The sequence below is a fragment of the Hoplias malabaricus genome, chromosome 14 (genome assembly GCF_029633855.1).
Source record: "Hoplias malabaricus isolate fHopMal1 chromosome 14, fHopMal1.hap1, whole genome shotgun sequence".
NCBI lineage: Eukaryota > Metazoa > Chordata > Actinopteri > Characiformes > Erythrinidae > Hoplias > Hoplias malabaricus.
Window position 1 is genome coordinate 32,895,458 of NC_089813.1, and position 26,327 is coordinate 32,921,784.

A 26,327-nucleotide genomic window follows, 5' to 3' on the forward strand; every position below is an offset into this window, starting at 1 on the left:
CTTCGTGTGATCCAGAAACAGTAATGGAGCTGAGGGAGAGAGAGAGAGAGAGAGAGGGAGAGATAGAGATATGGCCTGATGAAAAATTGAGCACTTCTTGCTGGCCCATTTTGATACCTGCTTGTGGGAAATGACTGCTTATTGGTGGCCAGTGGAGCAGGTGAGGCCTTTTAAATGTTTGTTCCCACAGTTACCTGTCACCGTATATGTACATCCACTCTTTCCATAAAGAGAAAGAAAGAGAAATTTATTACTATATTTTGAATTTCTAGAGTCTCAGCCCTTAGGCCTTAGACTATCTCAGCACTTACAATAGATTGTGATTAGTCTCTGCTCCTGTAACTTTCATAAGACTTGCACAAGACAAAGAGGTGCCGGGAACTGGTTCTCTGGTTGTTTGTGGCTAAGCTTTGATTTGATCTGAAGCTTAAGGGCAGCCGTGTCTTGGGGGTAGTCTAGAATTGTTTGGTAACACGTTATTGAAAACCATCGTTCATAAGTCATTATGTCATGTCTGACATAAGTCAAATAAGGATGTTGCCGTTTCAACTCTATACATTATGCACTATACACAGTGCAGTGAAACAGCATTTCTCCAGGACCAAGGTGCTACATAAAATGCAACTCTCACAGAAGTGCACGATTGTGAATGCGTGCAACAACGCAAGACATATAATTACAGTGTAAGACAAGAACAGGAACAACAGAACAAGACAGGGCACCACACACTTGCATATTCACTCACTCCTACACAGCTACGGACACTTTGGCATGGCCACGTGTTTGTACACTGGAGGAGCAAACCCCTGCAGACACTGAGAGACACCAAACTCTTCGCAGACAGAAAGTAGAGGCGTGGCTCGAACCCTGGAGCTGTTGTGACTATCACACTGCCACCATGATACCCCTTTTATGAAACTGAAATTGTACTTTATGGTTATTGTACAAACAGTAAAACAAAATTTGTCTTCTGCATTTAACCCAGCCATGACAGTGAAAACACACACACACACACACCTGAAGCAGCGAGAAGCCACCATTGGTGCCTGAGGCTCATCATGAATTATGACCTACTCAATCTGTCTAATTGTTCATAAAGGTTTAATGACATTAATATAGTCTTGGGCACAATTTCTTTATCTGTTTAATCCAAAGTAGAAAATATTGAGATGCAAATTTGTAAATGAATTGACAATGTATTTTGGCCAAAATCATGATGGTTTGAGTTTGCTCCGGCTGCCGAATCAAATCCTAAATTTAACATGCTTTGTTTTTGCAGTGTTATTGTTCTCTGTAATGAAAGCAGTCAGGCTGATTTGTCTATTATTTTTTTTGAATACACTGTGTTGATGTTTTCTGCTTTGACTTTGTTTGTTTGTTTATTTATTTATTGCAGTGAATGCTGTGTTATCTGTAATGGAAGGGACCCAGCTGCTGTATTCTCTCCAGCCTCACCCTGCCCTGCGGCCTATCATGCACCTGCTCCCGCCAAATGTCCTGGTCTCCGGCCATGACCTCATCCCTGGTGTTGCACCACCCACTGATGGCACAGGTAAGATTACCCACGTTGCCAGCGTGCTTAACACCCATGCTAGGAGAGGAAATGAGAGGTTTTAAGTAGTCCCTGAAGTAGCCTAAAGGATAATATTCCTCAGCTCCATAAAAAAAGAAAAGCACATCAAATTACACTCCATAACAACTCAGCTGGAGCAGAAGAGCCTTTGTTGCTATGGAGACAGCTGAACAAGCTCCTAAGACCTTGCTGGAGAATACGCTCTCTTTTCGGACTGAATTGTTGTCTGTAGGATGGATCCCAAGTCTCCCGCCTCCAAAGCCCAGGTCAAAAGTCAAGCCTTAAACATAAGTAAATGCCTTTTAGCCTTCTTGCCCCTTTCTTTTCTTCTGTAAATGGGGCTTTGATTCAGCAGCAGTGAATCCTGCTCACACAGATAGAGTGCTGGATAAAGCTGCAGTTTATGAATGTGTGTAATGAAATGCGGTGGGTTTGACAGAGCAGAGGAGATTGGGGAGTCAAGCACAATGCCCGTTTAATCCAGCACTGTTCCACATAGCTAAGAGAGCCTGACCTCAGACTGGAGGTTTAGAACCAGACGGAGACACATTCTCCCTGTCTCTCACTCTCCATTTCCCATTCTCTTTTTCCGGGACTCACTCAATTACTCGCTTTCTTTTTATGTCGTCTTTTTGCCCCCCACTCTACCTCTCTCACTCTCTCTGAGACTCACTCAATTGCTCGCTTTCTTTTTATGTCTTTCCCCCCACTGCTCTCTCACATACACACATCGTACTCTTAGACTCCTTCACTTTCTAAAGCCATCCCTAAGGCCACATTATTGTACCTCTTTATTCCGGCATATTAATACTCTTAAAACACATCACTGGGGAAACATTTCAAGTACCTGTGAATGCTATTCTGTTTGTATGGGAACATGAACACTTTCACAGAAGAAAGCAATTTTACACCAATCCATTACACCAATAACGTGCTAGAGTCGAATGTTAGTGTTGTGTCTCCCTGCTCCTGTGTTAGCAAATAGAGATACTGTCATCTAGCAGTAATCACTGTAAAGGTATTCATTCTCTCTCTCTCTTGCCTTTTCTCACGCTCTGAGTCACCTAAATGCTTAACCCCCCCCCCCATGTGTTTTGTATGCTGTAATGTCTGCAGGTCTCTGCACTTGTTTAGCTGCAGTGCTTCAGTGCTGCTGTATAGATAAGCCTCGCTGGACATTTGTGTGTGTGCGTGTCTTAAGTGTTAGTGAACGTGCTCTGCTGTTACAGTGACAGACTGACTGATCCTTCAGAGTGAAGATCCAATGGCTTGGATTTAGACAAATATCCAGGCCTGCTCCCTTCTGTCTGTCACTTGTGTGTACACATAAACACACACACACTTCTGTACACATACAAAGGGTACACATGGATATCTTCAGCAAACAATGTCAGTAAACACCTTTTACAAGCACACACTTGAACATGTGTACATACATTTTGAACTTATATTTGACATGTACATAATCACGCAAATAAATCAAGAAATATACAATACTGTTTAAAACTACAACTCTGTTATTTATGTAATTTCCAGTTAGGGTAAACCCTAAGTCATAAAGCAAAAAAGAAACGTATTTACATATTTAACTGATAATTACACTGTACAAGTTCAGTTAAGCGTATCACTAGGAGGTCACTGGTTCCTTTCCCTATTTTTTCGTAAGCTTCCTGAGTCCTAGAAAGCATAATTGGCATGGGTCTCTTGATGACTAGGCTGTGTCTTTATCTCCCCAATATTCCTGCTTGTGGTAAAACCTGTCACGTGTATCTGATGACTGATGAAGCTCTGGGCAGTTTGCCTACTCCTCCCACACATAAAACTCTTCAGTGGCATTGAGTTAGCAGCAATTTGGAAAAAAAGCGTTAGGTTGGCCTCATGGCTTTGGAGAAAGCAAACCACCATCCCAGGCCTGGGAGGAGTCTCAAGGAGATTTAACTGAAAGAGTTCTGTTGGTGATGAATAATAATTGTGGAGACAATTCAGCAAATATTTGGGAATAATCAAACAAACAAAACAAACACTTGCATTCAGTGATGTTGACATTTGGGGGCAATCAGTCCATTGTTCTAAAAACACCCGCCGCTTGTTTGTTTAATATATATTGATCTTCTCAACAGTGTGCTTGGGGTTGTCATCTGGTGCGGAATGAGTTTCTTACTGATCCAGTGTTTTCAAAGGTTATTGCGTTTTTAAAATTATGCATTATGTAATAACTTATAAAAACAAAGGAGTCTGCTTTGTTGCACAGTACTGTGCATTCACAGCTTCACTTCATACCCAGCCAGGCATGCACACATCACAGCACTAATTAAAGTGCACATTAATGATACTGTTGTTGAAGAGAAGAAACTAAAATGCTGTTTACCCACAAACCACGTTTATATGAAGCAAGGCCTTATTTATAAATTGTAAATGAGCTACACACTGCATAGCTTGCAGCATATAGAATGAAGGTAGAGCATTATAGAAACAAACATGCATTGTATAGCATATGTGGTGTAGAAACTACGGCTGCCTTTTCTTTGAGCTCTGTGGAACAGATATATTTTTGTATGTATTAATTATGAAAGATGTTTCGCTTCACCTGTGTGTAGTTGAACGTGTTCTCGCAGCCACCAGGGAGAGTCTCTCTTTGGGTTTTCACAGAGAAACCTGAATTAAACATCAAGGATGAGTTCTCATAAAGTGAACACTTTGGCTGGTGTTTCTGGCACCGCTGTAAGCTAGCCTTGTTTGGGTGTGCTCAGCACAGCAGGCAAATTATGATAGCCATGCGGTGCAGACTCAGAACAATAACGCTGCATAAGTTCACAAGTAAAGGTTCAACCAGTTTTTACAGTTTAATAAAGAGAGGTGTTTCCTAGAGAGCATGTGATTTGACTCCTTTCACAGGCAATAAAAAACATGAACTGATTTTATATGATTTATTTATTACTATATTTTGAATTTCTGACTGAAGCATTGATGCTATTGAACTTTCATTTTATACAGGGTGGGCCATTTATATGGATACACCTTCATAAAATGGGAATGGTTGATGATATTAACTTCATGTTGGTGGCACATTAGTATATGGGAGGGGGCAAAACTTTTTCAAGATCGGTGGTGACCATGGCGGCCATTCTGAAATTGGCCATTTTGGATCCAACTTTTGTTTTTTCAATGGGAAGAGGGCCAAGAAAAACAATGGTGTGCTTGCTTTTAAAGTAACTTTATTCTTTCATGAGTTATTTACAAGTTTCTGACCACTTATAAAATGTGTTCAAAGTGCTGCCCATTGTGTTGGATTGTCAATGCAACCCTCTTCTCCCACTCTTCACACACTGATAGAAACACCGCAGGAGAAATGCTAGCACAGGCTTCCAGTATCCGTAGTTTCAGGTGCTGCACATCTTGATGGTATAGTGTGCTATATGGGGTACAAAGATAGTGGGGACATTCTTCATCAGTGGAAACCTCAAAGCCACTGAATATGCGAAATTGCTACATCATGATGTGTTTTCCTCTTTATGCACTGAAGCTGGCATGTTCCCTGAGTTTTTCAAGCATGACGGTGCACCACCACATTATGGGTGTCAGGTCCGAGCATTCCTAGATCAACAGTTTCCTGGAAAGTGGATTGGTCATCGTGGGCCAATTGAATGGACCCCAAGGTCTCCTGGTCTGACCCCCTTAGACTTTTATATTTGGGGTCATCTGAAGGCAATTGTCTATGCTGTGAAGATACGAGATGTGCAGCACCTGGAACTACGGATACTGGAAGCCTGTGCTAGCATTTCTCCTGCGGTGTTGCTATCAGTGTGTGAAGACTGGGAGAAGAGGGTTGCATTGACAATCCAACACAATGGGCAGCACTTTTGAACACACTTTATAAGTGGTCAGAAACTTGTAAATAACTCATGAAAGAATAAGTTACGTTAAAAGCAAGCACACCATTGTTTTTCTTGTAAAATTCCCAATAAGTTTGATGTGTCACATGACCCTCTTCCCATTGGAAAAAATAAAAGTTGGATCCAAAATGGCTGCCATGGTCACCACCGATCTTCAAATGTTTTCCCCCTCCCATATACTAATGTGCCACAAACAGGAAGTTAAAATCACCAACCATTCCCATTTTATTAAGGTGTATTCATATAAATGGCCCACCCTGTACATTTCTTTCACCACCATTGTGAAAAATTATATTTGGTAAGTTTCTTTGCAATGATATATTTCACATTAAACCACTCTGACTTGATGTTTCTGTGGTGTTTCTATCACTGTTCATGGGGGATTCTAACTGCACAAATGGTAAGAAAACTAAATTGTGGGTATTTAAATTCACTATAACATCAGCTGACAAACTGAAAATGTGCTGCTTTCAACCTGTTGATACAGTGTTAATCAAAACAACATTTATTTATTCATTGTCTGTAACCACTTGTCCAGTTCAGGGTCGCCGTGGGTCTGGAGCCTACACAGAGTCATTGGACGTGAGGTGGGAACACACCCTGGAGGGGGCCAAAACAACATTTATTTCATCATTATTCAACTAAGCAATTAATTACATAATTGCATTTTAACACTCGTGTGATGTAAATCCATTGTATTCCAAACAGAAAATAATACCTCCTGACTACTAAAGGGCTGATTTACTGGCTCTATAGAATAATGTTATTACAGCTCCCTGAAGGTCACTATTGATTACTGTGACTTAATCTTTTAGGACAAGCTAAACAACCCAATGTTCAGCTTTACAGTAGCCCCAAATTGCATCTTTGGCTATCTCGCTCACCTCAAGCTGGACAGCAGCATTCGTCTTGATTAAAAGAGCCTCCTGTTCATTTTCATGTCTGATTTAACTGCCATTAGGGTCTGGAGCCCTGGCACTCTCGAGTGCCAGTTAATAGAATTTTTACCCACTAATCAAATCCTTTGTTTAAGTGGCGTAAAAAATGAATAACTGCTGCACATTAAAGAAAGTGCACATAAGGCAAGAGGCAGGCAGATGGACTCGGCCGGGTGAGACGGTAGTAGAGGTAACTATAACGTTTCTCACTGTTCCTGTTGATGTGTTCCAGCAGATGCACTGCGGAGGCCTCGCCTGCTGCCGGAATTCCCCTGTGTGTTGGACAGGGTGTGTGTGTCCCTTGCCCCTTCAATGGAGGTCTTCGAGACAAACCTCCTACAAATGCTCAATAATGACAGACACAGCACGGTAAAGCACCACTTGCATTACATTTCAGAGACCAGCTTTTTACATTCAAATATCAGTAAAAACTAGGGGAAAAAAACTATAGAAAATTCAAAGACAGAGAGAAGAAAGACCACCAAGACTGCCAACAGTGCTTAGATCTCTCTTCCAAAGAGCTGATTAGGCGTAATAGACTTGCCTGACTGGAAAATAAGATAAAGTGTGGTCTCTGACATTTGCACGTTACTGTTTAACACTGAAACCTTTATATGAGTGAAGTTGCAAATGATTGCATTTTCGGATTGAAATGAAATAAATATACAGAAACTTAAATGAGCCATATATTAACTTAATAGCTCCTGCATGATTTCACGATCATGTGCTTGACTTCCTCCCCTCATACACGCATACACTTCTTCTTCTAAGCTAATCAGCATCCTCTCATAAATTCCCTCAGCACATATAATGTAGGCTAAATAAACCATGCTGTCATTTCTGGGAGGTGCTATAGATGAGCTATGGGTACAGTGGGGAATAATACAGACAGCGTGCGTGCGTGCGTGTGTGTGTGTATATATACGTGTGTACACTCTTCTGGCCTTTCTCACTCTGTGTTATTGCTGTTATTAACACACCCACGTGGCATATAGATTGCGTGTTTTATTTTCAATATAATGCAACCAAACCATTACTCACTCTGTGCTGGGCCTTGTTGAAAGAAACTATCATAAAGAATAATTATAGAGCAGTTTTCTATTGTGCTAAAGTTGGGGCTTGGGAGGAGACTGGGGGAGGGGGGGGCAGGGGAGTCCGACTCATCAGCGCTCTCTCTGTCTCTCTGTGTGTGTTCTCTGTGTGTGTCTCTGTGTGTGTCTCTCTCTCTGTATCTGTATCGCTCTCTCTCTCTCTGTCTCTCTCTGTGTTCTTGTGTTTGCAGGCAAGCTCACTAACCATGTTTGACAGATGCGCTCATGCGGTTGCAATTATTTACACACAAGAGAGAGAGGGAGTGAGAGAAAGCGAGAGTGACTGAAGGAGAGTGAATGGAGGGATGAATGAAAGTGAGAATCAATATGCTGTCATGATGTGTGTGTGTGTGTGTGTGTGTGTGTCTTGAACAATCATCCTGTTCATATGTAATTCTAGGAGCGTTCTGTGATGCAGAAGAATGGACACCTGTGAAGCTAATTGTACCCTTTGACCAAAATGTTTATGGCTGTTTACTACCAGTTTGTTTACAAGACAAATATAAGGTAGATCCAGTGTGAGAAGGAACTACCTTTTTAAAAGCACACACGTGATTATAAAAATATATCAGCAGAAACATGTTACCAGTAAACAATAGTACATCCTTAAGAGATGACAAGGTGCATAATTTACTTTAACACATGCACATACGCGCACACACACATACACACACAAAAACCTCTCTCACTGTCTCTCTTGCTTGCTCCCTCACTCACTCATTCTAACTTCCAGCCTCCCTTTCTTTTATTTCTTACGTTCCCTCGGTCTCTCTCTCTCACACACACACACACACATACACACACACACACACAATCTCTCAGTCACATTATCTGGCCTCATACTTATACACACATTTGTGTCTCTTATCACCTGTGCAGATCAGTGTGTTTAGCAGTGTGAAAGTGTGCTTTCAGCATTGTGTGTAAATGGATGTATGTGTGTATGTGCTCACGCAGCTTTAATTGTGTGTGTGTTCCTCTACTGTCCCCTGTGACCATTCTCATTTTACACGAGTGCTGTCAGAGCAGTGTAAACCCTGTTAGCAGGGCTCGGCTTCTCTCGCAGCTCAGCGCTCATGTATGATAGAAAACAACCTCCCGCTGCAAAGCTGGAGTATTCCTCGTAGTATAAGGATCCTTCCTTTTTTAAATACATACTAGCTTAGTTTGTTTAAAACATGTTTAACGGAAGCCTCAAGTGCACAAGCTGTTGTAGGCTACAAAAAGCATCAGACAGAATGTCCAAATGTGTTATTGAGGATTCTTACTCTGGATGCTGTGTAATCAGGTTTTTGTATATTTCTTTATTTGTTTATTTCTTTATTCTTTAAAGCAAGTAATTAACCTCAGCATTGCAGGAACAGTATCAACCGTGACTGCAGAAAATTAATTTGGGATTTTGCCGGAGCAGTTTGGACATTTCTAATCTTTGTTCAATCAATATTCCATTACCTTCCACATCTCCCTCACAATTTTACTGCCTCTGTGTACATTACCCACACACACATTCCTCACTGTGTTATTCAGAAAGGTATTGAAAGTAAAAGGCAGCCTTCAAATTAGATTTCTCCTCTGTATCGGTAGGAAATTACTTCTATCAGGTTTAATTAATTTCTTTTGTTAAATATAACATTATTTTTATACATTTTAAACTTGCCTTACTCCCTTGTGTCCTCTTGACCTAATGTAGCTTAGAGGCCACCTGCACAGGGTGTGTTCTTGTTTATGCAGTAATATAGGGATGCATGAAAAACACAAAACTATGCAAGTGGAATACAGGACTGTGGACAGGTGACATATCTAATAGGTGATTTAAAGGTGTGGGACTCAGATTTTGTGGTTGATAGTTAGGAACATATATCTGCATTGGGAGTAGAATTTTCCATGTGATGCTAATGGGGCAGTGATACTATATTTCCTGCTTACGGAAAAGTGGCTCATGTCATTCTGGGTGTTTTTGCTTAGTGTACCATACTAGGGGAGTTTTGAAAAGTTGGTTTACCTTGCAGTATTTGCTTAAAAATGATGTATTTTTGGTTGTGAATGAAGGGCGGCACGGTGGCACAGCAGATAGTAGTCACACAGCTCCAGAGACCTGAAGGTTGTGGGATCGATTCCCGCTCCGGGTGACTGTCTGTGAGGAGTTTGGTGTGTTCTCCCAGTGTCTGTGTGGGTTTCCACTGGGTGCTCCAGTTTCCTCCCGCAATCCAAAACACACGTTGGTAGGTTGATTGGGGACTCACACTCCAGGGTGTGTTCTCGCCTTGCGCTCAGTGATTCCAGGTAGGCTCTGGACCCACCGCAACCCAGAACTGAGTAAGGGGTTACAGATAATGAATGAATGAATGGTTGTGGATGTTGTGTAGTGTAGTTATTGTTTACAACATATTACTGTATGTATTTTGAATCTAGACCTGAACAATGCAGTATTGCATACAGTGTCACATAGCTGTTGTAAATGGTAGGAAAATAACTGAGTGGATAGGTGTCTTTCAGCCCTACAGATGAGTCTAGTCCCACTCAGAAAAACTGTCACTGTGGTGGTACTTTTTGCTGTCATTGTGGTGGTTACCCTCAGAGTACATATTTACTACTTTTAGTTAGGGGACATAAGGGTACCATGTTTTTTATTAATTGTAGATGTTTAAGTTTTATTGATTTTATACACCCAATTTCATCTCCAGGACTTTTTATTATTTTATTATTTTATTTCACACAGTCCTATAATGAAAACTTACAACTATTCACTTTTTCTTCTGGAGATGAAATGTAATGTACCTTTAGGGAACAAAGCTGGACTTAAAACTACTGCTGTACACTTTCAGAAAGTTTGTCACTGTGGTGGTACCTTTTGCTGTCTCTATGGTGGTACCCTCAAGAGTACATATTTCTACCTTTCATTAGGGAACATAATTGTATCTTATTCTATTATAATTGTGTTAATTTCATACACTCCATTTCATCTCCAGGACTTTTATTATGTTGTCTTGTTTGACACAGTTCTGTAATGAAAACTTACAAATATTCACCTCTCTTCTGGAGAAGAGAATGTAATGTACCTTTAGGGAACACAACTGGACTTTTAAACTGGGTTATACCTTTAAAGGTACATTTAGGCTGTTTGTACCTTTAGTGATAATAATGCACCTCTACCCTTTCATTGTGTCTTGCCGGTACAGTGCAGTGTAGGCCATAGTGAGTATAAAGGACGGTTCAGAAAGAGAAACAGCGACTGGCAATTAGTCTTCACTAGTTCTTGTCTTTTATTTTCTTGTCTGACGTCACCTATGTGTTTTGCCAGCTTTATGAAGTGATAATTCAGGCGTGATTGCGCTTGACAGCAGCCTCTAATTGGCCCTTGTGTGGAAGAATGACCTTTCCAGGGTGGGATTTCTGATGCATTGTTTCAACCACCTGGTAACTGTGAGATTTGCATGTTTACAATTCCTAGGAGACATTGTAAAACCCTACGTTTATTTTATTTTTTTATTTATTAGCAATAATCAAGCGGTATTGTCATTTGAAAAAAAAAAAAAAAAAGAAAAAAAAAAATGAGACATTTATTTTTTTTAACATGTCCAGCTGTGTATCTGTTCAGTTTGATTAAATTGGTAGCATGTGTGTAGTACTTTTTCTTCTTCCATTTATTTGGTCACTTTTTTTTTTACTTTCAGGATTCTAAAAAAAATTCTAGAGTTGAAAACATTAATAAAGAATGCAAACTGAATATAGATATAATTACATTAGGAATATTTGCGACTAATAGTCTCTATTTATTAATCACAGCACATTGGTTTAATTTTTAATGAAAGAAAGCAATATTACAAATGAACTATGTATAATGTTTTATTTAAAATAAAAAGAAAATAGGATTTCTGCAATACAGTTATCTGGGGAAAAGGGGGAAAATAAACAAAACTATATCTCAGTTCTGAAGCTCAACATCGATAAAGAGCATGTGGCGAGCACTTTCAGAAAGTTTTACAGCGAATTCAACAAACAGTACTTTTTTCAAAAAGCTTAGCCTGCAGTGACCTAAAATTGTTTGCCGTGGTCAATAGGCTGAAAGGCAAAGATAATAGTGATGTCTTTTAGATGGAATAGTATTCTCTAGTGCTCTGTCCCTGTGGATGATCACCTTTTAGATGTCATAAAGTATGGCATTTAAAGGGATGTGTGTATACAGCATGCTGCACAATTACTATAATTTTTTGTCTGTTTGTGTTCTTTCAGCAGCTTTTCATTTTTAAAGTGGAAATGCATGTTTCAGTAAGAAGACAGATGCAGCTTGAGGTTTGATTGACCACAGAAACTCATTTGTAACTCGAAGTATTTCGTTTTTGTACCACTCTTGGTATGCGTTTACTTTTGAGCGGTTTCCTGAATTTGGAAGCAGTTCCTCCTTAAATAATTGTAACTGTAACAGCAAATGTAAGTCATTATTACCCACCTATGGAGCAGGAATAGAGTAACATTCTCATATCTTTTCATGCCTTTCAAAGTTCTGAGGTCTCTCCACTATCCAGATGCGGTTTCTCAGTTGTCACTGAGCGGGCAGTGGGTGGAGAGAGCCGTTTAACAAGCCAGGGAACTGTTTAAAAACAAAATGGACCTTTTATCTGGAATGCAAATAGGCTTTTCATACAAAAGTGTATTATATAAAATGATAAACATCCCTTTAGGTAAAATTGAGAAGATCCAACTTGCATAAGACAAACAATGACTGCTGTGCAATCCTTTACTTTCTTCCTGCATTTCCTGCCAGTAGATTGATCAACCGGTCTCCTCCTCCTATTCGCGGTTGTCCTTATTATAAAAAAAAAAACTAGTGCACCTCTGTGTGCCAGAGGCTGCACAAAAGGGAGAAGGAGTACTCCTCGCTTTGAAGACTTTCATCCTAATTAGAGCAGCTAGCCAATTAATACTCTCTGCTGAAGTGAACTAGGATGTGATCCAAAATACCAATCACTTTGTTTGCTCATTGGATTCCTCTCTCTGTCTCTATCTCTCTCCTGCTTTTAAAGGCAAAATATTTCACCTTCTTTGGATTCTGCTAAAAGCATGAATCTTGTTTTATTTTTTTATTTTTTGTCCGTGCTTTTTTTTCCAGCTGCAGTAGCAATGATTCACTGAACTTTTAGCATGTTGAGCGTCTAGCTTCCTCGGGCTGTTTGAGGCTCAGTCAGATCCTCCTGACTGCCAGACAATGCCTCGTTAATCCAGTCAGCAGCCTCAGGATGTGCCGGGGCAAAAAAGAGGGGTTTTTGGGTGCTGCTTTGGGCGTGTTATTATGAAGGTATATTTGGTAAGCAGTGGGAGGTTTTTGGTCATGAAAGCTGCACTTAGCTGCACTTAGCTGTGCGCTGTTTGCTGTTTGCCGATTGCTGGACAAATCTTTTGGGGAAGCCAGCAGCGATGAGCTTTATCAATGAGAGGAGTTTGTCAGTTTAATAGTGTGTGTGTGTGTGTGTGTGTGTGAGTGTGAGTGTGTGGGCGGATGTGGATAACATGCTAATGATGCTGCTGTTACACATCCTGCATGACTCATTGCAGCATGAGCGAATGCTCTCAGCGTGGGCACACACACACACACACACACACACACACACACACACACACGTTGTGTGCACTTGCAATTATGTATTTATCGTACACTTGAAAAAGTGAAGACAACAAGAACTATAATACCTTACACTTTCTGTAAGGCTCAGGCACCTGTCCCTTTTAAGCCCTGAAAGTGTTCTGTTGGTGGATTCACACTTCAGTTATAAACAATTCATTTGAGCAGAACATCATCGGGGAGCACACTACTTATCAGACCTTGTTCTAAATGGGCTTCAAAAATAAAACACCCTTTTGGTTGTCAACATTGGTTCTCAGATACTTACCAAACCTTGGGAGAATAGCTATTTATCATAATGTTCTGCAAGCGGTTTAGGAGCCTAACACTATCACTAGTTTGGAAATGGTCTGTGAAAATTAATGATATAAATAAATAGAACTTGAGTGGGGCTAATACTAGGGCAGACCACACAGGACCTCTAATAATTTTAGTAAGAAACAAGCTACTGTTGACAGCTGTGTTTGCTTTGAACTCGTGATAGAAGTTTCAAAGCTAGCGCTTGCTTGTGTAGCCGAGACAGCCACAAGAATTCAGAGTTATGATGAAGTTAAAATCGTTCTTCAACTTTGACACTGCACCACACATTTTACACGGTGCAACCAGGGGCAGGTAGAATATGTAGCTAGGCAACGTAGGATCTGATTTTGTGAAGAAATAATTAGTGTGTGTGTGTGTTTAACCAATAAACAGAGCTTCATTGATCCGACATGATTCGATTTGAAAGTTAGGCAATATTTTGCTTCCAAATGATAAGATTTGAAAACACGGATCAGAACCACACACAGAACTGTACAAGCTCAAAAAGGCTGTGCAAGCAAAGTATTCTAGATCTAATATTTAGTAAATAAAAAAAAAAAACACTTAAATATGGATTTTGTATGAGATCCATGACCTTAGCCTAATGTACTTTTATACACTTCTTCTATTTTCCAACAATAGTGCTGTCAGACAAAGAGAACACATCCTTTCCTGAAACACATTACTGCCAACAACTTCTGATTCTTTTCTGCATTCCTTATTTTAGTTTAATTGTATCTCTTATGTTTCCCCCTCAAGACGTCCTGGCCCTGGTGCTGTTACATCACTTATTGCATTTTGTAATACTTCCCCATCACACAGAGCTGTTTTTCTGGATCCATTAGGTATTAAATTCTAATAACTTCCGCTTGAAATTTCATCAGAGCCATTCAATTTCCCCTGTCTGATTTGTTCCATAATATCGATTTACCTAGCTATGCCTGAGTGCTTTTAGAGCATTGATTTACTCAGTGTTCAAATAATTGTTTTGATTTTTGCCATCTTCTGACAAATGTCAGTGGTCCTAGCTGACCTCTTTATGATTTTTAAAGATCTGAAGACTTGCTGGCCAGAGAGCTATGGCGTGGGTGTTGGAAACAGCCCAACAGCTTCTTCATCTTTTGGCTCTCTGTGCATGAATACTGTTCAGCTGGGGTTTAATACAGGAGTAATGTAATTGCCTATTGATCAGATAAGGTTGACTCAGTGTGCCATATGACACAGCCTGTTAGAGCTATCACTGTAACACAAGGACACTAAGTTGTTATGGATTAAAGCTGCAGGGTGGAGCTACCAACTTGGTTTTTAGACCCCACCCTGGCGTTTATAAATGGGGAATTACTGTTGTGGGTTTGAATAAGGCAGCCACCACTGGCTTATGAAAAACAAGGCCAACAGATTCATACTCTCTCTCTCTCATTCTCACTCTCACACACACACTGTGTTTGTCTGATCAGCTCAACCTAAAATAAAGACAATCCATTGAGCCTGCGGTTAAATCTCTGTCTGTTAATGGCCCTTAAAATAACCAGTGCATCCTGTTCATTTCCGCTGAGACATAACCTTCAAAAACCACTTCTATTTTCCAGAATCCAGGAACAAAATCTCCTTCATTTCAAGGAAGCCCAATTGCATACTGACCGTCCTTTCTGCAGCTATTCATTTCTTCAAACTGATAAGTCTATGTTTGGACTTGCAGAACCTTGCTGTTTAGGCCTGTGTTAAATCTGGAAATCATTTTGTTTATCTAGATTTTCATATTATTTATTTTTGTATATAAATACTTTTTATTTTTATTATTGAGATTGTGTTAAACCCTTGTTGAAAATGTTTGAATCTCAAATGATGTGATAAAGAGTGTTTTTCCTCTTTCAACAGCACGGTTTGACCAAAAATCTTCTTACACTTGTAATTCTGTCTTTCTTGGGCCAGAGTGTGTCCTTGCCTTGCAACCAATTGTTCTGGGTAGGCTTTGGATCTGCCACAGACGTGACCATGACGCAGTGCTGTGAAGATGAATGCACGAGTGAACGTTTGTTTTATACCAGGAAGAAAATTCTGCATTGTGGTTAGCCTTAATCAGCTAGAATGACTAAGACGACTTGGTTTTCCAGCTCTGCTGAAGCTTATTTGTAAACAGTATGTTACAGAACTGATTTGGTGGTGCACGGTTATATTTGAGGACTCTAAAGGACAACGTATGTGGCATGTTTTCTTTTTTCCACTGAAAACACGGTTAGGCTTTGAGCGCCATAATTTGTTTTTACATGTCATTAAATATAAATGAATTAGATTTATTTTTGACCAGATTTACTGAGCAATTTGTGCACATGCTATTTCTACTTTCCGGTGAGTCACTTCATCTTTGATCAGATTCATCCGTCGTTTGCAACATCCCCTGCCCTGAGATCATGCTTTATTTCTTGCTTCTCTCTGTCCAGTGAAGAGTGAAGTATGTTAAAGCTCAATGAAAGGGCAGTTTATGGTGTTGTGAAGGCATCAGCACTTCGCCCTAGCCCCAGCCCTCTCCACTGTAAGAATGCGAGAGCAGCTTTTGCTGAGGAATGACAAAATCCCTTATGAAGAGCCAAGCGCAGCGTCTCTTTTAAGCCCTCCTGTTCCAAAGGCATCTGTCAAATACATCAAAGCCATTTTGGGCTGAAGCAAAAATGTGATGTTTGGGATGACAATATTCCTTCCACGCTCGAACGGAAAGCTAAGAAAAAGAGAACGCACACAAAGTTGGCACTGATGAACCTTGACTAGCTCTCCAGAGTAGAACACTCAGAGCAGCACGAGTTTGGAATACTGTGGGGAACTGAAGGATCTTGCCACTTTCTCCAACACCGTACACATTTGCAGTCAGTTGCTGAAAGGAAGTCAAGCACAGCTATTATCTGTTCATTTGCACCTCTCACCATTTGTATCATCATGTATGTGTCTGTCTATCTATCGGTATGTGTTTGATCATACAGGAAATAGCCTTGTATAAACCTGGTCTGACCTTTGCTGGACTGAATGATGACCAGTGAAGCAGAGATGTTTAACAGATCAGACTCCAAAGCTGCAGAGTGAGGATGAGCGTTATCATTTTGTCATTATTAGGACCCAGCTAATCTCTCTCTCTGTCATATTCATATATATATATATATATATATATCCATCCTCTCACACCTTCCTTCTCTCTCTTTGTCTTATTCTGTCATTCTTTTTCATTTTCTCTCATGCTCTTTTCCTTGTCTTCTGTCTTTTTTAACTCTCTCACTCTCTCTCACTTTCTGCTCAGTGGCTAAGGAAATAGGGTATAATTTAACTGGAGGCCATTTCATTGTTCCCTCTAAGCTTCTTAGCTCTAAAATATTCATATTTTTGGGACAGGAAACAAAATCCGTGACGAGAGAGAGAAAGCGAAGTGGTGAGTTATGGAAAGACAGAGAGACAGACGAGGAGAAGCAACTGATACATTGAAAAAAGAATACGAATGAAAGACTGTGCTGGGTTCGGCTAGGAACGTTTTAAGTTTTCTGATTTCTCTCTCTCTCCCTCTCCCTCCTTTTTCGCTGGCCCTATATTTACAGCTCCGTTTTAAAACAATGCCGTCTCCTGTCATTTGTGATGAGTTGCGTTGTTGGCAGTGTGGAGATGTGATGACTCTGAATCAGCGTAGATGATAATTATGATAGGGATGTAACAGAGAGCTGATGCTGGCGATGGTATCATCACGCTTAGCCGCTGGAGTCTGGCTGAGGCCTGTGAGTGAAGCCCCCCTGCAGGGAGGAAATTGCCTGTAATAAGCGGAGGAAACGGCTCACATCCCAAAAGTGCACGTGATCAGAAATGTGAGCCACTGCGAGCGCTGTGTAGTTCTGTACCCCATCTTTGTTTTCTTATCATCAAATAACTGTCATTTACATTCAAGACTTGATTCTTTAATCAAAACCCATGCGTCCTTTGCAGCCTGGCACTTTCCTTGAGCTTTGAACGGATGGGAATGACAAGAATCTCGAATGAAGTCCCTTTCTTCATCTTCTCTTTTCTTTTCTGACTCATTGAGAAATCACACGAATGAGAGCGAGACGAAAAAAGGCTGCCTAAGATGTGAAGAGAGGCGAACGCCACACTAGTGAGAATTCTAATGACCGCATTAGCGCGACTGCCTTTTTTTTGGTGCTGTCTGTGCTCACAGAAGTGTGTTTTGTCTAAAGTGGCCATTATTGGATGCTGCGTTTCTTGTAGCACTTGTTAGCTGCCTAACTGACCGTTCACAATTACTTAATCATACGCTCCATCAGCCTAAATAACCTTGGGGCCGACTGCTCCAGGTATTTGCTGAAAGGAGCCACAACACCACCTGATTTAATTACTTGATTGCATCTCTTGACTGCAGACAGGTTTGTTCATTAAGGTGGACCTCGCTGTTCTCTCCTGCAACAAATACTTGCAGAGTGCGCATCCTCTGAGGAGCAAAATATCCCCTTCTCTGCACAACACAGACATCCTCTTCGTCTCTCCTTGCTTGCTTTGCATTTTTTACACAGCATCCTCCTGGTAATTGTGACCCAAAAAGAAAAGAAAAAAAAATAAATAAAAGTAGTACTTCGCCTACATCTAATTTTAGAGCTCAGAACAAGACGTTACGTTATTTTAATCTGCTTTATGTGACACACATTATGCCCTGTACTAAACTCAGTAACAGATTTACTTTTTTCTCTTGGGCTGGCCTTAGGCCAGTGTCACTAACGTGACAGAGAGGATTTGTTTTAGGTTTATGTTCTTTGTATTACACAGAGATTATCTACGACACGATGGTGGGTTTGAACACAGACCTTTTAAAGGGGACATGCTATAATCCTTTTCCAAAGTTTAACACAGTTCTTAATGAAACGTTTGTGACATACTTTGGTCAAAATATTATAAGGACCATTCTTCCCTATCTACAGAGCCCTTTTCAGTCTTTAAATGAGAATAATCCAAAGCGAAATGAATGCACAAGTCTAGTGGTGGATATGAGTGTGTCCAGAAATAATGGAACGTTCAGCTTACTCCGCTGTGTGTCCAATGTTATGTGTGAAGAAAGATAGCTTACGCTGAAGTAAAGGTATAAGAGCAGAATGTCCTTTTTTTACTTGTGGTTTTTATATTGTAATACATAAATATTCAGTTGCACAACTGTTTATCAGGAGTCAAGAGGTCATGAGTTTAAATCCAAGTGAAGCAACAGTGCCTACGTGGTTTGAGAGGAGGGAGCGCTTGAGTTCTGAGTTTGGTTCTGAAACTTTACTTCACTGTAATGTGAAGTGTCAGACTACATGGTGTTTTTATCTTTTACAGTGGGCAACATTAGTGCCATTAATTATTGCCAAATCTTTCTCAGGAGACTAGCAGTATTACATGTTTGACGTTGGCCATTCGTCTTTTATGTGTTTGCTTAAGTTTGTATGTCATTGTGGAGGCAGGACCAGAAACTGAAAGAGGAGAAGAAGAAGAAAACCATGATGACACTGGATTCATTTTGGGTGTCATCATGGCAGCAGCTTGGCACCTCTTTCTCTTTTCCATGTTTACTTATGTGTGCCAGAGAGTGCTCTGTTTTTTATTAGGCAACGGCAAGGAAAGCATCAGAGGAGATGTCGGACTAGGCAGAAAATATATTCGGGTCAGACACAATGTGAGAAAACCATGTCAAAATCAGTCCAAATTTGTATAGCATCAGCATAAACTTGACACAGTGTGGAAAATCCAAGTTTGCTCCAGGCACAGCTTCAAAATTTTTGATAAATCTCCTACATGCTCGCTGCCTTCAAATTTTGTAGCTGAGGTGTTGTAGTTCAATCCCCTCGCCAAAACAACAGTGTTTTATTCCATAAGTCTGGATGTTTCTCTGGTGGTTTGTGTATTTGTGCTGTGGGTGCAAAAATGCTAACTTTTTATTTATTTATTTATTAAACCCTACTATGCAGTATGTCCATACTGTAAATTCCAAAACAACCACACCACTTTAAATCAGACAAGCCTCTATTTTGACTAGAATAAGCTTTAGGGGTTTTTGTCGTTTTCAGGTTTTCTGGTGATTATCTCTGAAAACTTTCTCGCTCTCCTCAATCCAGAGAGTATCCCGAGAACCACTGGTTTTCTACTTCTTTATCAAGCTTTGAATAGTGCTAATTGCCGTGTTCACATCTTTTTATAGCCTTTTCCTAAATTATAGTGTTGAAATACCCTTTTTCACAGGTCCTTTTGACAGTTTTTTTTTGGTGTCTTCATATTTCTGTATCCAACTGATTCCGTGCAGGCACACCTCAGAAACATGTTGATTATTAATGCATGCACACTGATTACTATCAAACAAACCTTAACCTTCAGAGTGATCTGTTCATACATGAGCTTTCACATCCTAAATACTGTCATTTACAAAAGTTCAATACCCATTCTATTATTTATGTATTGTTTCTAAAAGAGGAATTGGCATGAATATAAATTCAGATCTTCTACAGAGAACAATGGTAAAGATGGCCTTTTTTCCTGTAGATTTAGTGCAAGTTTTATAGCTTCATATATATATATATATATATATATATATATATATATGGATTAGGCAGAAACACCAGTCAACCATAGCATTATGGCCAACTCTTTGTTTTGGTGCTTCACTGACCATACAGGAGCACTTTGTACTTCAGCAAATACACACTGTAGTTCACCTCATTTGTAAATAAACAGTTGCTAAATAGACAATGTGTTTAGTCTGATCGTTTCTAAACATGGTAAACCTCAGTGACAGAATGTATGTTGTGTACCTGGTGCTAATTAAGGAAAGTAAGCCTTGGTTACATGTAAGCTACACTAGCCATGTATCTCATGTGCAAACATGTCTAAGCTGACTTTGCACATGAAGGGGAAAATTGTGTAAATTCGATTCTTCGCTGAACTATCACTTTAGCACCATTGCTTGTCTTGTTCACAGTCTTGAATAAAGCTTCTTTCAGGTCATCACTTGCTGGCTTTGACGCTGCATCAGAGCCAGGGGTTTCATCATACACGCGCTTCACGAGTCATATGGAAATGCACCGATCTGCCTTACTGTGAAAGAAGCAAGCGAAAAATTGCATTATGTCCACTTGAAGGGAGGTTTTGGAGCCCTAGATGCAGACTGCTGCTTTAGCTGCGTGATTCACTGGGTAAAGTAGGATGTGTTCGCTGCCTGCTTCTGTAGCCCTGCATATAAAAACCACACACACAATTGATATGCTAATTGGAGAAGCAGTGAGTAGGAGGCCTGGGTGGAGCGCAGCCAGAGGAAAAGTGCTGGAGAAAAGCTGTTCGTCTCCATTCCAGCCTCACAGAATCACCCTCCGCAACACAGCGATTAATAACTTCTGACTGCTCCTGCCACCCAGCTTGGAAGTCAATACATCTTTACATCAGCAGGTGTCTGCCAAGTAGCTCCACGCTGTGGTGCTGGAGTTACCATTTATTGATATGTTTGTTAATCGTGCCTGGACACTGATTAATTAAAAGGGACTGGTGCTTAATCAGTTATTCTTAAGAGTTTTGGCTCTGAGTTTTATAGCTTTATAGACACTGTCTTCTTAGATGGATTAGGCATATAGTTATGTCCTGAAAATGAAAGATTTACATATTCATATTTTCTTGAGAACTATGAAAACGAAAACCTGGTGTGCTTTTACAATTCTATAAAACTTTTCTGTTTTCCCTTAAATCCAGTTACTCTGTGACCACGTGTTCATCATTGTGAATTCAATGAGTTGTTTTTGCTACTGTGACTTTAATAATAATAATAATAATTAGTCCAACTTATATAGTGCTTTTCCCAAACCCAAGGTTTACATATAGCTTAAATATACAGGGGTTAGACAATGAAACTGAAACACCTGTCATTGTAGTGTGGGAGGTTTCATGGCTAAATTGGAGCAGCCTGGTCGCCAATCTTCATTAACTGCACATTGCACCAATAAGACCATGTGCATCCAATGGTTTAAACATTGTGTCCAAAAAATTCTGAGAATGAACTAAGAGTACAATGAGGAATGAGGATAAATTGAAGAGGAGGAAGAGAATTTCAAAGTTTAGGGATGAAAGATCTTCCACCCAGGGTAGAACATTTAGTTGAGGGGACAGTAAGGAGACTAGAGTTGGAAGAGCGGTCCAATGAAAAACGCGTATCTTCAGGATAGCAACTATACAGGAGAAGGAATAAACCTTTTTAAATTCTTAAAGGAACTCTTTAAATATATATGTTTTAATCCAAGTAATTTTGGAGCATTTCTGTCGGCCCATTCATGTAGCAAACTTAAATTTGAGAATTTAATTTTGTATTTATTTATTTATTTTTTTTATAATTGGAAAGCAACAATATGTAAATGTTCTCACTGAATGCTTCATATTTTGCTAAATTTCTTTATCCATCCATCCAGTCTTCCACCGACCCAGCCAACCAAACATCCATCCATCCATCCCAGATAAAACACTCTATAGCTTCAACACGATAGGCCAGAGTTAAACTGCCTAATTAAGGATTTCACCAAAGCTTTGTTTGAGTCCAGTTTGACATGAAGTTCAAGCTCGTACTCTTACAATTGTGTGTTTAGTAATGTTAGGCAAACACTGGATCTCCCAGTAATTCTTTTGTTTCCCAAGTTCCAAGGACAGCAAGAATATTTTAGGCTTATTAATTACAGCAGTTGTAAACATGCTTTTAAATCTTATATGTTTGCTGTAAAAGAGTCTCTTGTGTAAGATATTCTGTGTTAAACACCACTTTTAAAGTGTGAGGAATTTTGGGAGGATAAAGCTATAAATGCTGTAGTGTGAATTTAGTATGAGCAGACTGAACGTGCGTAGACTGAATACATTTTCACAGCTTAGTTTCTATTTATGGACCATATGCATTAAGCAATACATGGTATGTTATAGATCATTAACAGTGTTTAGCTTTATATTACATAAAACTATAGGAATGTGGGTGACCTGTTACCTTAGGTAATTTGTTATACTCCAAAATGTTCTTATCTACAAATGGGGGCACTGCAGTAAAAGTTTGGGAATCACTGGTGCATGTCCTCAAGCTGTGTGTTTAACTGAGATTCTACAGGCTCGAAGCCCATCTCCCTCCTGCTCCCAAGGGACAGATATATGCTTATTCAAGGCTTCTTTGAGCTAGGAACAGCGCAAATTCAGGCAACTCCAATATCTTTATTTGGATATTGCAAGTGTCATCAACTTGTTAATAATGGTAATTTAAATTTCCAAAAGCTGTTCACAAGCAAAGTATTTATCATTCGCACTCGGTGTATGAACACAACAAGGTCCCAAGTTTCTAAACCTTTCTGTCATTTTAACACTGAAGTCGAGGACCTATCCAGTACAAAACACCCAAACGCGTACACACACACACAGCACAGGTACGTCATCACGCTAGGGCACCGTGACCTGTTCTATCGATAAGGTAAAAAAAGCTCTGATGTTCCTAAGATATCTGGAGTCAGAATTCCTCCTTGTTCTGATTAGCTCTAAGGCAGTCAGAACACAGTGAGATTTGTCCTTGGGGATCCCTCTGAAAAGGGGCTGGTTTTGAGTTAGACTAGGAGGCCAGCTGGAGAAGAACCAGCCTCCTTTCTGTTGCAAATGGGGAAACCAGGTGGCAGGCCTCAGATCCAAATCCGTGAGGTATTTCATATCCTAGCTCATTGTTATTTTCTTTTATTTCCGTTTGTTTACTTTCTACTTTCTACTGTGTTGTCTCCCCTCTCCCCCCAGTTTAATTCAGAAAATGTTTTGTCTGTTGAATTTTTTTTTTTTTTGAATAAACTGGAAAAGCACTAAAACTTTTTTTTTCTTTTTTACTTTTGTACTATAACTTTTTGACCCAGATAATTTTTTCCACATTTTCAAGACTGACTTTTTGCTTCTTTCGAAACTATTTGTTACTCTCTCTTGAAAGCAAGGAATATTTGATTCACCGTGATAATCTAATACCTGTAAGTCATTTAGAAGACAGAATAACAGCAGTTGCTGACGTTGTCTGTGTAAATCCGGTTTACATAAGTATGCAAATAATGCTGGCTTTCTTCTGGCTGTTTTCCCCATTGGTTCCTCTTCTCCTCCCAGTCCTACACTGTGTACTTCATTTAGCAGGGAAGCACTGCTTTAATTAAAGGCGTGGAGAGAAGTATAAGCTGTAACAGGCCAGTGCTTGGTGTTGTAGAGCTACATGGATGCTAGAACTGACAGAAGCTGTGCGGAGTCATGTACAGCCATGACACATACACATTACCTGGGCTCCCCCACTGGGGATTAAATGCAAACAGGGCATGCCACAGGAGATGCTCTTTTCAGGCGAATCACAAATAGAACATGTGCAGAATGTCTAATGAATTCATTGTGTGTGTGTGTGTGTCTCTGTGTGCGCTGAAGGAAATCCTCTCTCATGCTCTGTTTTGTGTGTATTCTGTGTTGATGTCCCAATACTCTCCTCACGTGTGTTTGTATGTGTGTTGACCATAGAGACTGGGCATGGAGGTGCGGTCCGTGGTGGTCCAGGAGCGCAGGCTACACGTAGGGGTCCATAACGGCTGGGGCTGGGTGGAGAGGCCTCAGGTGCTAGTGCTGGAGCTGGGGTCTCCAGGGGCCAAGGGAAGCAGCAGCCTCAGACAGGACTCTACAGACATACTCAGGTGGGTGCATGGCCTGGCGCTCCATATGGCTGTAGAAAAGTAGCTCCGGTAAGGAGAATCTAGTAGCTCAATGCTAATGTCGTTTATGCATGTTTTTCAGAACATACCTGTGGTGACGTCATGTGCTCTACATTAAACGTTATGAAATATGGATGTAAGATAGTGTTAATGATATTGATTTTGAAATTAATCAATAATATAACAACACAATCAATAATAATTTGGACTATAAAGACTATTAATGAGGAATTTACCCCCGTTTGCTGTTGTAACCACTTTAAATCTTCTGTGATCTCTTTACTAGATGTTTTAACATTTGTTTGTGAGGATTTGATGGCATTTAGCCACTGAGATATTAGTGAGGTCAGCTCCTAATGATAGAAGAGTCTGATATTATTAAATTGCAATTAATGATGTAGCCGGTGAAACAGCACATGGATCCTTGACCAAACCGAAGCCTAACCTGTCACTCAAAGCCCAGACAACAAAAATAAACCTTTTATATTTGAACCTATTATAAGGAAGAACTAATTAATTGCTGAAGACTTATATCTGGAAGAGCTGAAATTAAAATAGAAAGTATGACAAGAAACAAGATGGATGGATACATTTGGAGGAATCTTGAATTAGCCATTAAGAACACATTAAGAAGTGTCGGGATAGACTTGATGGCACTTTATAATAGTTATCACTAATATAGCTGTTCTTATTTCTGTGTGTCTTTCTAACATTTCCTGCCCCATTTCAGTAACACACAGAATGTCACAATTGCAAACTTAAATGCTAAGCACTAGCTATATGAATGTGTCAAACAAATAAATACAGTGGAATTTGAGTTCCTAACTTGTGTTTATTGACATTCAGAAAACATGTTATTTCTTACTAATTGAAGGGATAAGGTTTAAAAGACCGTTGGTCCCCACCCACCCCTAACGGTGTTCGGAAACTCTAATAGGCGTCTTGCCTGTGACGTAGATGGTGGACAACAACTCTAGAAGTTGCACTTAATTTAATGGAAAATGACAAAACGGTGTGTTGTTTTTGGCTGCAATCATTCAATGTACAGTGGGACATCTGTGAACAAATGAACCAAAGATCCCAAAATATCCAGAAAATGGACTAAATTTGTCAACTTTAAACGGGCACTTTGGAAAGGACCATCCACTCACTCCGTTATCTGTATCTCATTTCACTGGCGCTTTTCCAACAATATGGGCATGTAAGGACACCAATGAAAGGTGTTCAAGAGCCTCTGTAACATGGAGGTAAACAGGGTAAGTACACTTACTTCGCCTGTTTTAGTTGGTGTTAGTTAACGTTAGCTTGACTTGTTAAACTCGGTGGCTCAGATTATACTCGGCTACGTAGCTGCATTACGGAGGTTTATAGTGTCGGATGAATTGGAGTTCAACTTCGATCACATTTACAAGAATAACGGTACCTCTAAATTTGAGTTTAGCTTTTTGCTAGGCTATTGTCATGAATAATGTTGGTTATTTAGCTAGATACTGTCATAACGGTGTTTTACCGCGGCGTTGTTCAGCTGTTGTCCACCAGTGACGTCACGGTTGCGTTCAAGAGTTTCCGTAGCGAGCTCAGGTTTTTCCGTCAATTTAATACAATTTGTCAGTTTTAAAGCAAATTAAGCTGCTATTTGTATTTTAATTCATACTTATATATGTCAGTAACTACAATAATGTGAAATATTCATGGAGGTCCATTAAGTGGTGCTTAGCCTTTAAATATTGGCATGATGCATTGTCTTTTTACACATACTTTTTCAATATAAAGACACACTACTGATCCCACATACATCCTCTCTTCTACTATCATGGACTTTGATACTAATTCAGGTATAAAAAAAACAACAACACAATTTTTTACAATAATTCTGTTTACACATAAGCACATGGGGATAGTTTGAATTTCCGTCTATTTAGCAGAATAGATCACCACTGGGTGTACCCTTGTTCACTGATGGCATTTCTGTTCAATTTTATCCCATTTCTTACCTTTAAATCATGATCTTGATCTCTCCACACTCACCCCTCAACCTCATTTCTCCATTCCCCTGTTCCTAAAACCCCGTGTGACCACTGACTCTTTAATAGCTGTAATTAAACTTATGACTGCTCACATTCTGCCCTTTGACTTTATTCTAGTCGACCCACATTAACATTCTCTTCTAACCCACATTCTAAAGCCCCAGTCAGTGGCT

The 26,327-nt window shown here is 39.9% G+C and overlaps 1 protein-coding gene across 3 annotated transcripts in view; it reads left to right on the forward strand.

Annotated features, from left to right (window-relative positions):
- nphp4 (nephronophthisis 4) overlaps window positions 1-26,327 on the forward strand; it is a 179,345-nt gene that overhangs the window by 33,716 nt on the left and 119,302 nt on the right. The window contains exons 1-4 of one of the 3 annotated variants that reach the window (XM_066643837.1): window positions 93-160; window positions 1,397-1,552; window positions 6,637-6,773; window positions 23,940-24,109. In XM_066643837.1, coding sequence (XP_066499934.1) covers window positions 1,417-1,552; window positions 6,637-6,773; window positions 23,940-24,109 — 443 coding nt within the window. In that variant the 5' untranslated portion in view covers window positions 93-160; window positions 1,397-1,416. Of the gene's footprint in view, window positions 1-92; window positions 161-1,396; window positions 1,553-6,636; window positions 6,774-23,939; window positions 24,110-26,327 lie in introns of those variants that run through there. The other 2 variants (XM_066643834.1, XM_066643835.1) reach the window with 2 other exon arrangements.